A 15,827-nucleotide genomic window follows, 5' to 3' on the forward strand; every position below is an offset into this window, starting at 1 on the left:
GATGGGCGGGTGCTCACTTGAGAGACACCATAAAATGAATGCCTCTCATTTCAGTCAGCATCTTTCAAACAACTGGGCAGGGCCAGGAGAGAGGAAATGTGCAGGCAGATGATAACAGGTGTGGGGATAACTTTAGGCATTCTCCTCTTATCTCTCCATGAGGGATCCTCCCCGAGCTGCCCATTTCCTGCGCAACCTTTTTCCCAGTCGGACATGGAATTAACTGCCGCACTGCAAGCCAAGAGGAAAAACACTTTCACGTGCATAAGCGCACAAACCCTCTTTAACACACACCTAATCCTTGTGTGTGTATATATATTATGGGATACTTAGAGATCACTGTGACTAATAGCATCTCTCGTTATATTCTGACTGAAACGCAGCCTATATGGAAATCCCTCGGACTGACCATGTGCACTGGTCTTGTGGGTTCAGAAGCACGTGGGTGGGTGTATACATGTTGATTTTCAAAATTTGGCGAGCGCCCTGCCCCCTGAGTCTCCACGGGGGAATTCTGGTTTCGCTGTCGAACACTTAACCCTTTCCCGTAGCCTCCCTCTTGTCCATCACTACAAAGAGACGGCAGCCCCCCAACCACCCACTCCTCATTCTCTCAGGTTACCATAGCGATGAGACCAAGAAAAGCCCGGGCTGTAGGTTTAGATTTGAATTCAGTTGCTGTAGAAACACGGCGGGGCCAAACATGGGAAGGGGAGGGTTGATCACGCAGGGGGGGTGGGTTTCTTCTGTCAGAGATTTGAGAAATTACATGTGGGGGAAAAACATGTTTAGATTTAGAAGAAAACAGTCTTGTGTCACATCCAGCAGCACAAGAGGCAGAAAAGGAAGAGTGGGAGAAATAAATGAGAGGCAGAAAGAAAGAGGAGTGTTTTCCTTTCAGCCTGTGGGCAGACAAAAGGCTGACGCTGTGTGACAAATGTTGCTTTATTTAAATTTGAATGTTGCATCTTTGGACTTGAACTGAAATCTCAAAAGGCACTCGGCAGGTGCTCTGCCCTGAAGGGGTGTTCACAAAAAAGGGTTGCTTTGCTCTCCGATGGCCCGATGCACACAAACAATGCAAAATATGCTTCAATAACAACGACACAAGAGATGAAAAACGATCAACCATATCAGTAAAATCACACCCTGTTTTTCAATCCAAGAGGAAATTGAGCGAGAGGTTACGGAGAGGCTACCCGAGTTGTGTGCATCGATAATCCACTGACAGCCTATGAGAGGTTGACCTTTCTGACCTATGTGCTCCGTAACTCCCCGGCAGACACATTCATCACTCCCCCTGGCTCTACATTAGCACAATGTCCACAAGTCCTCCTCAGGAGACAAACATCATTACACTCTATGGTGGACGGAGAGAAAGGCTGAAACAATAGCTGCAGCTCCTTTCTTGTGTCCAACCCCCTCCTCCTCCTCACTGTTTTTCCTCCAGCAGCTATCACATGACAGCTCCAGTCTACCTTAAAATGAGCCCTTGTTTCCAACAGGTTGAGCTGCAGTGAAGCCAAGGGTAGAAAATGGAAACGCTAATCCACCAGTGCTGTGTGAACCTCTAAGACGCACCCTCTTTATATCAGCCAGAGTCAGGTTCTTGCCCAGTGGGTGGCAGGTTAGGAATAACTCAGCTTTCAGAGCCGTGCCGCTGGCCAGGAGCTGGCCTTATGTCACGGTTTCTGATCTCCTATTGTTTCTTCTTTTTTTTTCAAGACAAGATTTATGAGGCTTTTTCTGCAAGTGAAGCCACTGCAATGCGGCCGAGCCGAGGACACTTTACACTGCATACATTTTTACCCACATAATTATTTTCCAAGTTCAGTCACATTTAAGATTTACAACACTTTCATTGCATGTATGTTTTCTTAATTTTGTGGCGACTAAAGCTCCAGGACAAGAATTTTATTGTTCTAAAGGAATGTGATTTTTGTATTAGGGGCTCCCACTGGTGCTTACTGACATAGTAATGCATGGGGTATTGTGAATTACATGCGATACAATCTCGGGAGTAACTATGGAGGAAGACCAATTTCCGTATATTCTGTTTGGAGAAGCATCAGCGCTGCTTTTCTTTGTCCATCCGTATGTGCATAAGAGAGCCGAGCGGCGGTGCATTGTGGGATGTGTTTTGATTTGAATACAATCATAAGTCTGGGACCGGCCCCCTGCCTCTGACAGCTCACCCCTCCCACTCCCCCAAATTTCTCTCTTCAATCCTCCTGTCTCCCTAATCAGTTTAACCCTCTTATGAATAGCTCTTTGTCGTGAGATAGATTACAGTTAACTCTGTCCCTCTCGCTCTGTCCAGCTCTGTTAACCCCATGCACAAGAAAGCACACACACAGCTCACGTGCCAAATTTCACTACAGTGGCCACTTGCCACGGACATTAGCCCCTCGTACATGATCAGGGAGCAAAGTACTTTAAAATATGGAATTCGGTTCAGTGAGACTATGAGAGGTGTTTGAACTGTTTTCCAGTAAAGAACTTGAGCTTCGTTTTCTGGTCAGGAAGAGATAACACTGATGTTAATAATTAATAGTTTCCTAAAATTTGCTTTAGTTAGTCAGTTGACCATCAGGAAAATGCTTAGAGTGTCTCATCATTAGTGAACATCAAGCTTGTTATACTGTTCAAAATATTGTAGACCATGTTGATAAATTAAATCCAACTTCATTTATTTTTAAGTAATCTAACAGCAGTAGATATATTCACTCGGACAACACCGATATGAATGCCCAGCACAGCACTGTGACTCTGATCTCATGTTCCTCATAGGAATCTGGCCAGTGACACACCTAAGGCATGAGGTAACAGAGCTTTTGTAAAAGGAAAATCCCCAAGTTGCAGTCCTATTCTTCTCTTATTGTGTCATTGTTTGCCATACATCGTCCTGGTCTAGTTATAGCTGAAAAACTGGTTGGTGTTGGATAAAGGTGATCAGTTTCACCTTTCAACTGGGCTATTTTCTGCAGGTAGATGCATGTTTGCAAAAGCTTAGGCTAGTTGTTCAAAGGTTATAGAGTTCAGGGTTTGTGTGTGTGTGTGCATCGGTACATTTGAGTGTGTGTGAGTGTACGTGACTTGTGCATGTGTGTGTGACAAATGCATGCCTTTACTTCTCCAGTGTTCAGAGGTCACACTGAGAGCGTGATGGAGGCCTGCTGAGATCTGGGGGTTCGCCCATTGTCGTTCTAACCTCAGGTCAGACTCCCCTGCTCACAGTCTCTACTGATTTACTTCAACACACGGGAGATATTTGATCTATCCCTGCAACGGTAAACCATCCTGACACCGCAAGACTTGAACATATTGTCTCAACAAATACAATTCAAACAGACTATAATAGTGTGTCAGTCAGAGTTTATCCGGCTGTTTCCTCTTTGTTGTGAGTTGACTAATGTTCAGCCCTGCAGGGCAAGCTGGGTGTGAAACAGGGAGGAAGTGGGATGAGGGGTACTAATACCTTCCTAACTCACAGACAGGAGAAGCTCTCTGAGACCTAGACAGTCTGGTGTCTAAGGGGGTCGCCGGAAGAACGCCGCTTAATAGCCGTGACACTCCTAAAATACAGAGTGCAATCTCAAATACACCTGATATCGTATCAAAAACTGTTGGTTTAATGGACGACTGAAATAGTCATCCAAGATATCGCTTGCTTTGATACTTTCATCTCAGTTTCTAAAAATGGCCAATAGCATCAGTGAGCTTGAGACAAAGCAGCAGACCAACGACAGACAGCCTTTGGGAATGCTTTTTATGTTTTAATTTAGTCTGCTTTAATGTGCGGCATTTGCAATGCAATGAGTCCACCAAAGGAAGGACACCAAAGCACTTAGATATAGTAATACATATTGAAGTCTGACATCGAGCTTAGCTTTATTGGAAGCAGCCATTATGTTGTAAATCCAACCCAGCTCTGAACAACCGTACAGGTCTCATCCCTACTCTCTTATTCCTGATCTCAGACAAGCCGAGACAAAGATGAGGAAATGGTCGCCTACTCGACTGTCTTGCGGTTAAATCTGAAATCCCCCAACCTTTTAATTTGAGGGTAGAATACATCAGACCCACAGCACTGACACGCTTCACATGCTGCCATCTGCCTCCAGTGGGAGGGGAGATATGAGGATCTGAGGCAGACAGGGCAGGGGTAAAGCCCACGCAAGACAAGTACACACAAGTACACACCAGGAATAGATATATGTGGCAAAATATTAGGACATCTCAAACAGTCTTCTACTCTGAGCCACATCTCTGCAATGTTGTTTACTTCATTATGGCTGCGTGTGCATCAGATGACTGCCCCTAAACAATGACATGGTTAACGGTCTACAAGAGGGTTAACATGCCAAACACATGTAGCCCAATTGTCCGGCAGCCTGTTTGTGGTTTCCTGAACTGTCACGATGCTGCAAACTTGTGTCCGAATCAGAGGCTTTCCTTCTCCGTGGGAGCTTCTGTTAAAATAAATTCTGATACGACAAACGCGGAGGGCTTTTAAGCGAGGTTCACTGTATATTTCAGTGACCTAGTTGGGACAGTATGGGATTTTGGGTGTCCTAGTAGTCCTGTTGGCTTTGGCAAAGCAAGGGGAGGTTGTGATACCCCTCTTTGTCTTTTGTCCTCTGGCAGACAATGACAGGATTATAGGGCTCCAGTAAGAAAACTCCCATTATTCCCAATGCTTCATCCATCCTCCTTCCAGCACAACAATCTCCCCTTACTGGGTCACCCCTCAGCATACTAATAAAACACTGTCATCAGACCACCAAGCCCCCACCTACACTCCTAATCCCCCCATGCACGGCGTTACTGGTACCCCCCTTCTTCTTGCTCAGCTACCCCACCCCCCTTTAACTGCATCTATTAAAACACATCCATTCTCGCCCTTCCCCTTCTCCTTGCACTGCAATTGCAGTCTGGACACACACAGACTGAACACCAGCAATAATTACAGGGATTGTGGTTTGGATGGATTACCTATTTGGGATTTTGTTTCATCCAAAGTTCCCCTCCCCAATTCTTCATAAATACCAGTGTAACCTAAACCTCCTTATGCCTACCTTTGCCTACACAGGACAGATGCATGTTACTTGAGGTAAAAGAGAAATGTTGCCACATAGACACCTCCCCGCCCCTCCCTAAAATCTACTGAACCATAATTAGAGAAATCTGTCAATTGGTGGTCAGTCTCAGGAATCTTTTCAGAAACTACCAGAGTCAACTCTTCTTTGTCCTACTGAGAAATGTTTTCAAAGCCCCACTTAGGGTCTTGTGTGCAGTCAAATCACTAAAGCACTGGAAAAAAAGAAAGGTCTTACAGGTCTACTTCATGGGAAAGGACTTCCAGTCAAGTAACACGTGTTGTTACAGATACAACATGTGTTTTTCATGTGTGTTTTCTGAAAGGAGTGTGTAATTGAACACATCTGAATAACTCTTACCCTTGTAGTTTGGGTGAACCCGAGGAGCGTACACTCCAAATTTGATGAGGATGGGAACGTTGTAACCGAGGCGCACCCACTCCACCACATGCAGAGGAAAGAGGTTTGAGGAGGTGGCTTCTTTGGATGTTGGAGTGAGATTGCAGCTCAGTTCTGCAGAGCCTCCCTCTCTGGCATGAACCAGTGATGCAACGCCTTGAGACACACCTGTAAAAGCAACAGCATAACACCAAGATAAAGCATGAGGTTCGCTGGGAACATTAGCTGATAGCACAGAAGGCAATAAACCAAACAAATTAGAATAAACACATAAATCATGCTCTACAGGAGCCTGAGAAATATGGGCTTTTTAAACGAGATTTATGGCTGCCAGAGAGGCCGGATTAACCTCACTGGAATTTTTTTGGTCATTGAAAATTGTTTGCTATGCTGAGTTCATAAAACATTTGCAGCAATATCTTGGGATAGAGAGGAGAGAGCAAAACAACACAGGCAAGAAGAGGTCAGGAGGACACAAAAAAGTTGGTGGCAAACACACTGAAAGAAGTAACAACAATCCATGAATGCTTATGTTGAACTGGATCAGACTACGACATCCCCAGAGTGTTCCCTGATAAAAACCTGGGCTATCACAGGGCATGTAAGACAACCGTGTGCCATTTGGTGACAAGATCATATAGCTGTAAAGCCTGCAAACACACAGCAATCCCATTAGTGACACCTGGAGCAGTCTCTCCTCTCCCTTGCTGCCATGTGCTCGCGTGGGGTGTGTGCGCAACTGGGTGCCAGTGTTTGCTCTGCTACTCATCTGGCCTGGTGATTACTTTAATCTCAGAAGGGGGGGCGGGGGGGTGGTGATACTCTGATGCAGGGCAGCAGGGCCTTCTGTACTCTCTCCAGCCGACCTCCCACCACCCCCTGGGGTCCACACATGGTGTGCGGACCAGTACAATCAATCCCACCCCCCACCCCCCCCCTTACAAACACATGCACGCACACAGGAAAGCGTGCCCAGGGATGGGGGTAGCATAAATCCCAGATTGATCTAAATCCACACCCAGAGATATTATTTAACTTGGATTTTGGCCCCATTTTCTCTCGTCCAGTCTACGTTGTAACCCCTCCTCTTTACTTTCTCCAATGTAAGGCAATGGGAGCTGTGCCAGATTCATCATGGTGTCACTCAAACTGTATGTAGGCAGCTAAACGGCAACATATGCCAACAGTTTTGCGATGCTTTTACCATAATAAGGGACGTACCGCAGGTCTTGTTGATGTTGGTAAACAATGAACTTTTGGTGAAGATATGCAAACAAATGGCTGACAAATGGAGGAAAACATCTGGTTGACTTCATGCGGTTAGTAAAACAGCCTGCTTTGTGGAATGTGAAGGATTTACAATTGTTTTTAAACTACGTTAAATGTGCACAAATTGAACAAATTATTTGACTGAATTCAATCTAGATCCATTTTCAGTCATACTCATCCAAAACTAAAACAGTTTACAGCGCAAACTCATAATCCAAACCTAACATACAAAGTTAAAAGTGCATTTATAAATATTGTAATACCTAATGTGGTGAAAGTGCTTCGAAATAAGACTGAAGACAAACAGTGACATACTGTAAAGCAGTACCATCATCATGATCATAAAGCAGACTTTCATCACAGCTAATCTGTGCTGTACGTGTCCAAGTCATGTTTACATGTCAGTGTTACATAATTGTGTCTGTTTCTTTTACTGTTTTGGTGTGTTTTTAACACGTTAGCAGAATAGGATCTACAACAACAATTACCTGACAAAATGATCAAATCAAAAGATGACAGTTCCAACTGCTTTGGATGACTTACTCAATTTTGAGAAATGTCTTTAATGTTTTGATAGTAAGAATGCATTGTGTGAATTAACATTTTAAAAAAAAGCATTTTACCATTAAGAGTAGTTATTTAGAGCTTTGACGAAGACAACAGCTGAGATATGTCTCTAATCATTTGAGGAAAAACTCTGAAAGTTCAAGAAGGAGAAATGAATTATGGAAATTTATTGTAAGTTTATGCGATGGATCCATATTTGCATTAGCATACTTACTTAGCAGACAGATGGCTACAGCAGTGGTGACAGCCTGAAGCCACCGTCTCTCCAGTCCCATGGCCGTCCGTCACACTCCTCCACACATCTCCCGACCTGAAAGAGAAGACCACACATCCCGTTCACTCTTCAACACAACACCACTGTACCATTCATTGATTCACCGCTGCACAAGGACATCCCTCACGTCCCCCCTCAGGCACATGTAATCCCTCAAGTTAACATCAACTCATAATCCAACAACTACACTGAATTCCAGATGCTTCTTGGTTAATAAATAACTGTATTCTTTGAAACACTTAATCCTCTGGAGAATTGCATGTCTGAGCTGTGGTTGGATTAAGGCAAATGAGATATTCCAACAAGTGCCTGATTACGCCAAACTGTTTGTGTATGTGTGTGTCCACATAGAAGACACGGTTGTACTGTAAGTGTATGTACAGATTAACCTCATGCTTGTGATTGGTTCAGCTCATCCAGAAGGTCTCGTCTCACGCTAAATAGGCCAACAGCAATTGACAGGTGACACCAGCAATATTGAAAGGTGCGTCTCCCTGACGTCCAGATGTTACCTTATTACCACTGCTTAAAAAAGCAACTTAAGTGGCATAAATAGACTGTCATTTCACAACGTTTTTAAATTAAACTGTATTCAAGACTCCATCGAGTAAAGTACATGTCTAGCAGCAGACGGCAGCAAGTGCGATTCACCTGACTATTAAATGCACAAACAGCGCATGCAAACACACCAGCGCAATCCCCACAAACAGAACTCCACTTACACAAATTGTGGGCCTACTTTATAGTCTGAACGATGAGAGCAGCTGCAGCAACCCATGAGGCCCTCCACCTTAAATTGGATTTAAGGCATAAGTTTAAGTTGCTGCCCTTCAAACATAATGGAAGACCTCGCCCCCTCCCCTTAAATCACTCCATTCAATACCCCTAATACCAGCTTATTACTTCAAGTTCATTTAAGTAATATAAGAAGGAGGCTATTCTTAGAGAGCAAGTAGGTGTTGGATATTAGCTGCTGCTATAACCACGGATGCACTGTAGAAACGCAGGATAACTGAATCAAATGAGGGACATGTTTAGTCTCTTAGCAGTTATGTTTGCACTTGAGTAAACAAACATCCCAGAATAGAGCAGCAGAAAGATGCATTTAAATCCTTGCACTTGACCGACGCAGGGTTGAGACGGTTGCTGCTGGAGCTGGCCGTGAAGCACCGTAATAACATTTGCTTAGCACCTTTCCAAAAGAAGCAGAAAGATAAAACCAATGTTACACATGCACTGAAGAAGAGGAGAGGGACAATTAGAGTGGGGTTGGCTTTACAGTAAAAGCTGATGAAGAAGGGAGGGTGGTAGAGCATGAATAAACGCTGAGGTTGGAAGCTTTTTGCATGACAAGCAGGCTGTTTTATTTGTTAATGAGGAAAGGATTACTCCTACTGAGCAAACATTATTCGCTCAGTGGGGGTGTCGGAGTAAACAGGACTCTTATAATGGATTAGGAAAAAAAAGAAATCTTTTCCGTCTAATAAATTCTGTGTCACCTCCAGCAGTCAAAAAAATGATGGAAGTGATTGCACATCACTGCATCATCTTGCCTGTCATCTTCACAGTCATTTTAATGACATGACAGCTAAAGTAATGAGCAAATCCTATCATATATCTAAGATTCTAGCTCACATCCAGACCTCAAGTAACTTTTGACAACCTCAAGATATAACAAATCGTGTCTTTGCTCCTGCCTGCTCTGCTCTGCCTCCACACCAGAATATATGACTGGCTTGTGGCAACAGACAGACGCCCACACTGAGCCGCCATATTACAGAGGAAGCCTGGAGGGCGGCTTTTTTCTGCAGGTGCAGGAGTAGGTGCAAGACAACCATGTTATTTCCTCAGGCAGCAGAGCAGAGCAGAGCAAGGGGCCAATTAATTGACATGAACACAGAGAAGGCCTCAGAGAAGAGCTCAGATGTTTAAAACAGAACACCGATTCTGTGACAAGTCAAAAAACAGCCAAGCAGCAGAGCTTTTGCTATTTACCTGACAGCAATGTGATAATAGACACTTGCAGACCTGTAAGCAATTTTGGTTTTCATCTTTCAAGTAACTTACAAAGAAAGAATAACTGTGGACAGCTCCTATTCAACTTGAGCATGTGAGAGGTGCACATTAATCTCCCCACAAGGATATCTGAGGGAAAGTTGTCATATTATTAATTAGCAACTGCTCGCAAGTCGCACATAACCATGCAGAGAGAGAAGACTGACTGCATCACAAAACTTCTTCACTTGAAATTAAGTTGTGCAAATGGGACGGACATCAGCAGAGAGGACCTGAGTGATCTTTGGCACTTTAATAATGAGATTTAAAAGGTAAAAAAGTGACGATACAAACAAGCTCATCACCACTCAGTTTAGCTCAGTAACACACGTGTGGACGCAGTTCACTGGTCCGATGTTTCGCTGGATTTCAATGACACAAATTGCTTTAGATCTAGTCATGACTTAGCCTTCTGGACTGGACATTTGGAACACCCAGGCTAATCCTGCCCTGCTGGTCTGAGTGTTAATAGTGTAATTGAATTAGAGATCAAATTGGTGAGGCAAATCAAGGACACTCGTGTCATCTGGCTGTGAAGTGATCAATCAACTGGTAAATCAAGTCACTGAAACACTCCAGATTATTCTGATTGCTGGGAGTCCACAAACGTTGGTGGCAATAACACGGACGGTGTAGAGCAAGCACGGTTGTGTTGTCCACATTTTATGGGGACCACAGGTAACAGAAAGCAACCTTGACTCAGTAAAATGAACCTAATATATCAGTGATCCTCTATAACAGATCACTGATACACCTCTGTCACCACCTGTTGTAGAAGCTACTTTTCTCATCTCCACTGCCAAGTAATAACTTTATAAATGCAGACTCAAACCATCAATTGCGCAATGTGGAAATCTGTAAAAACCCTCTTTAATTTCATTAAATAATAAGCAAAAAAGTGTTTCATTCAAATGAGTATTTAGATGGATAGATGTGTTGTGTTGAATGCAAGTAAACAGCTGATTCTAAGCTGTCAGCTACAACAGCCGGTAAGCCTGATTTCTCCATATGCATCTCCTCTGAATCACAGTAGAATTAACTGATCAGGAGGCATAAACTGAATAATGCAAAGGTTAAGGATGCACTTTGTAAAGGGTTACACTGCGCGGTGTGATGGAATTTTCCATCAATTCCTCTCTTATTGGTAGAAAGGTCAGAGTGTTTGTCAGAGTGTCCCTCTGTTGACATTCTTGGGTTGGAGTCCTGTCTAGAGGAGCCACCGTTATCTGTACAGCTGTGCCTGTAGTGGAGACCGTAGAGCCAGTCGCTAGGGCAACCAGGGTCAGAGATGCCAGAGGAACGAAGTAAGTCATAACATGATAAGGGGTAAGACACTGAGCACCAGGGAGGAAGGACAGAGTTGTGAGGCCTTCACGCAGAGAGCATCTATTGTGGAGACCTGACAATTCTCCTTGATCAAGCTTCAATAAACCTTCTTTTGTAAGACATCATCAGCTCCGGACCTCTTCCTTCCAAAGATAACTTGTATATCAATTATTCCATCACACGCGGGAGTAAACTCGAGCAGCGCAGTGGTCTTTTCTGCCGTCTTGTTCACTTGATAAATGACAATTAAATCATTGGTTGCTCTTTTCAGTCTTCTCTGACACTCACAGAAAAACCCAACACACAAATATTCAACTGTTGACGTAATGTGTGTGAGAGTGTGTGTGTTTTATCCCTCAGCACCTAAGCAGAACTATCAGTGATGTTAGCGAGAGATACAGGCCTGATAAGAAGTAGCATTACTCTCTTAGTAATCCTTGTTAATCCTGACAGAGGCCGTAGCCTTAGTGCAAAAAAAAAGCCTGTAGCAATTTAGCAAGAACTACAAATGTTACTTGAGCAGAAACCTTCACAGGTGAACAGAACAATCTCATACAGAGGCAGAAATATCACACGATTGACCACAGCAAAGACAACAGACCTGCACAAATAGTACATGCGACAGTTATTTACAATGGGACTAGGTTGTAAACCATCAATCCAAACGTGACTGGTTGGACCAGCCAACACAACACAGCAATCAATTCATGGATTGTGTCCCTGGCACTGCAACCCAATTTAGCATCTGTATTGACATGTATTTTAACTAAAGGAAATGAACTGGGCACACAGTGGGCACGCGAGAGAAGCTTTATGGTCTCGAGGGGGGGAAAGCCTACTGTATATGGATTAACATACTGATCCCTCGTAACCTAACACATGGTGCTACAGGGTATACTGTAACAATATTGACAGATGAGCAATGAATGTTTTTAATTTACTCACACAGAGAAACTTGAATAGTGCTACCTTTACTGTGCAATTTTGCAGCAATTGAACAATACTGCAAATCACATAAATAAATCACCTACATTATGCTCCAATCACAAGTGCACTGATTTCTTGTCTTTTTTCCCCCCCAGGAAGATTTCATATAGCTTATTGGTCTCATGGGAGTGGGAAAACGACATGAGTCTAGTGAAAGCAAAGCAGCTAATATCCTTCTTCTAAGTCCCGAGTCTTTGTCCTTCCCTGCCCCCGACTCCCGGGAACAGGTCAGTCCCATAAAGCTACTTTCAAGTCACGACAGTGGGAGGAACTGAGGGTCAAAAGCCAAAGGTACCGACCTCAAGAGCTGGAGTCTACTGTTGAAGCATGGCACGGGATTTTTATTTTAAAAACCTGAAGATCAGCAAGAGATGTTATCCCGGATCCTAAACAAATCCTAAATATTTAACCTCACTGATATGGTTCTCATTTCTTCTCTTAGCGACCATCTGTTACTGCCCAGATGTAAAAGGCTCTTTCAGACAGGTCAACATTAATGAGACGTAAAGCATACAATGGTGACCACTTATGGTACACTGCACGGCCCTTTAACTTTATAAGGCACTTTCTCCAATCTCCCTTAGCTTTGGTTTACTACATTTCTTTACTTATTTGTGTTTTTGTATGTTCTTTGGTGCTCCATGAGCTTCAACATGGTGTTAATTACATGTTTTTATGGTAGAGGCAAACAGACTCTATCTTTATCACCAATAACGCAGCAATATGGAGTAACCACCTTCAACTCATGAATAATTTGTTTCTCAACACAATGAATTTCCTCCAGAAAGACAATCTGCCTAAAGGGTGCAGTTGGACACAGTGTTTTGAATATACTGGTGAAATGTCAAGGCCTGCTAAATGTTGAATTATGTGGGTTATAACTGTAAAATTATACCTGAGTTGGTATCTAACATGCACAGACTTTGTTAAGCTGGAGGGCCTGGATGATATGCTCAACATTTACTTCTGGCTTCTTGAACAAAGCTGTCACCCTGTAAATAATGCAAAGGCAATCACAAAAACAGACTTACAATTTAGTGTTTGCCATGAGGGCTAGACTGGAAGTCTATATTTTTCTCTGGTGTATTCTTTGAGGAAATAACACATTACAATTTATGTTTTTTTAAAGTCAACTAAAACCTTTGGCAACCTACAAGCTGATTAACAACGAAGGAAGCTTATATTTATGAAAGTAAACATTGTCCCTATACAGTCTTATGGCTCAATACAAGGGATTACAGGCATCCAGAGTGATGTGTGCCTCTGTGCACCTCACGTCTCACAAACCAGAATTAACAAGCACAACAAAAACAAAGGAAGGGGAAACACTAGCAGGGAGTATGATGATGTAAAATGCACAAGACGGCTGCACTCCTCTGTACAAAAACAGCTAAAATTAGGTTCTGCCCAGCACAGGGCACCATGTGGAGCAGCAGGCAAATGGCCTGGGCCATACACAACAGACAACAAGCCTCAAGCTCTTTAATTCTGCACCCCTACAGTGAATTGTGATGTTCAGTCCTCGGCACCCCTCCTGTAAGACAAAACAGGTGCATCTTTTGTCTGACTCACTGAGTCTGGTACCAGCTGAGAGGAGGGAACATGAATAAAAAAAAATAAAAAACACTATTCTGACTGACTATTGTTCTCATAATTGTAATCCTGGGAGTGGGAACAGGGTTCACTTTTGGGTCATTACAGTGTTAAACCTATTCACTAAGGTATTAGAATAAAAAATACTCATTCCCAGATTACAAGTGGTGCATGTGATACACTAAACATAAACAAAGGGGTGATATCTCAGTGTATCTCAGCATTACTACAGTAGGTTTTGCAGGGACACTAATATCCTATCAAAATACAGACCCTAGAGGATGCTTTAGCTCTGCCTGCACAGCTTCTTACCTTGCTTGAGGCACTTTTTCACTTGAAAGCTGAAAGTATAATATTTCAATCCATTGATGCTCTTCTTTTAGACTCGTCTTGCAGACTAAATTTAACCTTTCATTCCTCTCTCTCTCTTCAGGGAGAAGAAGAAGTCAGATTTAAAAAAAAAAAAAACACAGCTTGTAAAATAAAAAGAAGCAAGTGTTGGGTAAAACGCAGGTGGTTACATTTTGTTCTCAGTCTGAAATTAAATTATAAATCCTCGGCATCCATCAAACTTCCTTAAAAAAAAATACACTTTGAGGTTTCAATAAAATCCATAAACCCAGTCCACCTTCACGAGTCCAACATCAGCCCATTTAAAGTCCATTTAAAGTTTCCACGCCTTGTCTTTCATGTCGTCTTTGTCCAAACTTGCTGGAAGTTCCTTTAATCATAAGTGAGAGTTTATGATTAACTTCATAAATGTGTAGAAATGGCCCCTCGGTCGACGCAGTGCACATTTATCATCAAGTTTCATCAGAAAGAGAGCAACACACTGCACGTTTAGTTAGAGCCCTGCTGTTGATACTCACTCCGTGTCTCTCCTCCCATTATTACCATTCACTCCTCCTCCTACTACAGCCGCTGTTTGACCCACCATCAAGTCACACAGAGTACAGCCACTACACTTCCTCTTATACCTTTCAAAATAAAGTCACACTGATGAACAAAATTGGTACAACAGATCCATTGTTAAATGTGTAAATAGTGCTACAACCATTAGTCAATTAAGTGCTTTATTGAGCAATTTCAGTAAAGGAGGACGGTCTGCAGAACAGATAATAATGCACGCAATGCACTTTCATAGACTAAGCTACTGGAGTTACCCTGCACTATACTCATTTTTAACAGTCTCTTCTGCACTTTATTCACTTTTTTAATAGTTGTGTATCACAGTTGTTACCCTGCACTATATTCACTTTTTTAATAGTTGTGTATCACAGCTGTTACCCTGCACTATATTCACTTTTAACAGTTTTCTTCATCTCCTTGTATTTATATATCTGGCATATTTTTTTGTACTTTGTACTTTGCACTACTAACGTTTTTACTGCCTGTTTACTAACATGTTTTGCACTATGGAACTGTTTTTGTTTTTATAACTGTTTTAATTATGTCTTAATGTTCTTTTGCACTTTGTCGCAATGTTCTTGAATGTTTATGTCAAGCACTTTGAATTGCCCTGATGCTGAAATGTGCTATACAAATAAAGCTGCCTTGCCTTGCCTTGCCTTGCGATGCTGGAAACTTGAATTTCCCTCGGGATCAATATAGTTACTATCTATCTATCTATCTATCTATCTATCTATCTATCTATCTAACCCATAAATAGTTTCAGTCATTTATTAAAGATAAATATTAATATTTAGTGTCTCCTGCTTCTAAATTGCAATAATTGATTTATTTTTTAATTGAATATCTTTACATACACTAATGTCAAATATGTCACCTTGGGCTGAGGGAAATTGTGATGGACATGTTCCACAATTTTAAGGACATGAATTATTGATAATGTTTTTACAGAAGACATTTAGAAATGTTACAGGTGTAAATACTAAAATAAATGATGACTGAATTCCAGTTAGCTGCTTCAGTTTCAGGGTCCTGATATTGTTCATGCTGGCTCACTGTCGTGGCTTTCTGGGACACGTGAACAGAACTGAGCCATCATTAATGTTATTAGTAACACCTGTGCTTTTCCTGCTATGACAATTCAAAATGAATGTCATGAAAAGGACTTATTGAAAATAATTGTTAGTAGCAGCCCTGGTTTAAAATGAATGAAAATTGTTGCATGTTTCCCATACCTAGGCCTATACTCGTCACATTTAAATTGTTGGCAGTGGCAGGTAAAATTGGCAGGCTATCCGCCACTTTGGCAAACAGGGAAAACGCCAGTGATGGGAATAGAGAACAGGTCA

General features: G+C 42.4%; 1 protein-coding gene across 2 annotated transcripts in view; it reads right to left on the reverse strand.

Moving 5' to 3' along the window:
* Nucleotides 1-14,459, reverse strand: part of igsf9b (immunoglobulin superfamily, member 9b) — a 28,019-nt gene extending 13,560 nt beyond the window's left edge. For both annotated transcript variants that reach the window (XM_074638343.1, XM_074638342.1), the window contains exons 1-3: nucleotides 13,882-14,459; nucleotides 7,549-7,644; nucleotides 5,460-5,666 (exon numbers count right to left, since the gene is read on the reverse strand). In XM_074638343.1, coding sequence (XP_074494444.1) covers nucleotides 5,460-5,666; nucleotides 7,549-7,609 — 268 coding nt within the window. In that variant the 5' untranslated portion in view covers nucleotides 7,610-7,644; nucleotides 13,882-14,459. The remainder of the gene's footprint in view (nucleotides 1-5,459; nucleotides 5,667-7,548; nucleotides 7,645-13,881) is intronic.
* Between the last annotated feature and the right edge of the window lie 1,368 nt (nucleotides 14,460-15,827).

Source organism: Sebastes fasciatus, chromosome 6 (assembly GCF_043250625.1).
Source record: "Sebastes fasciatus isolate fSebFas1 chromosome 6, fSebFas1.pri, whole genome shotgun sequence".
NCBI classification, from domain to species: Eukaryota; Metazoa; Chordata; class Actinopteri; order Perciformes; family Sebastidae; genus Sebastes; species Sebastes fasciatus.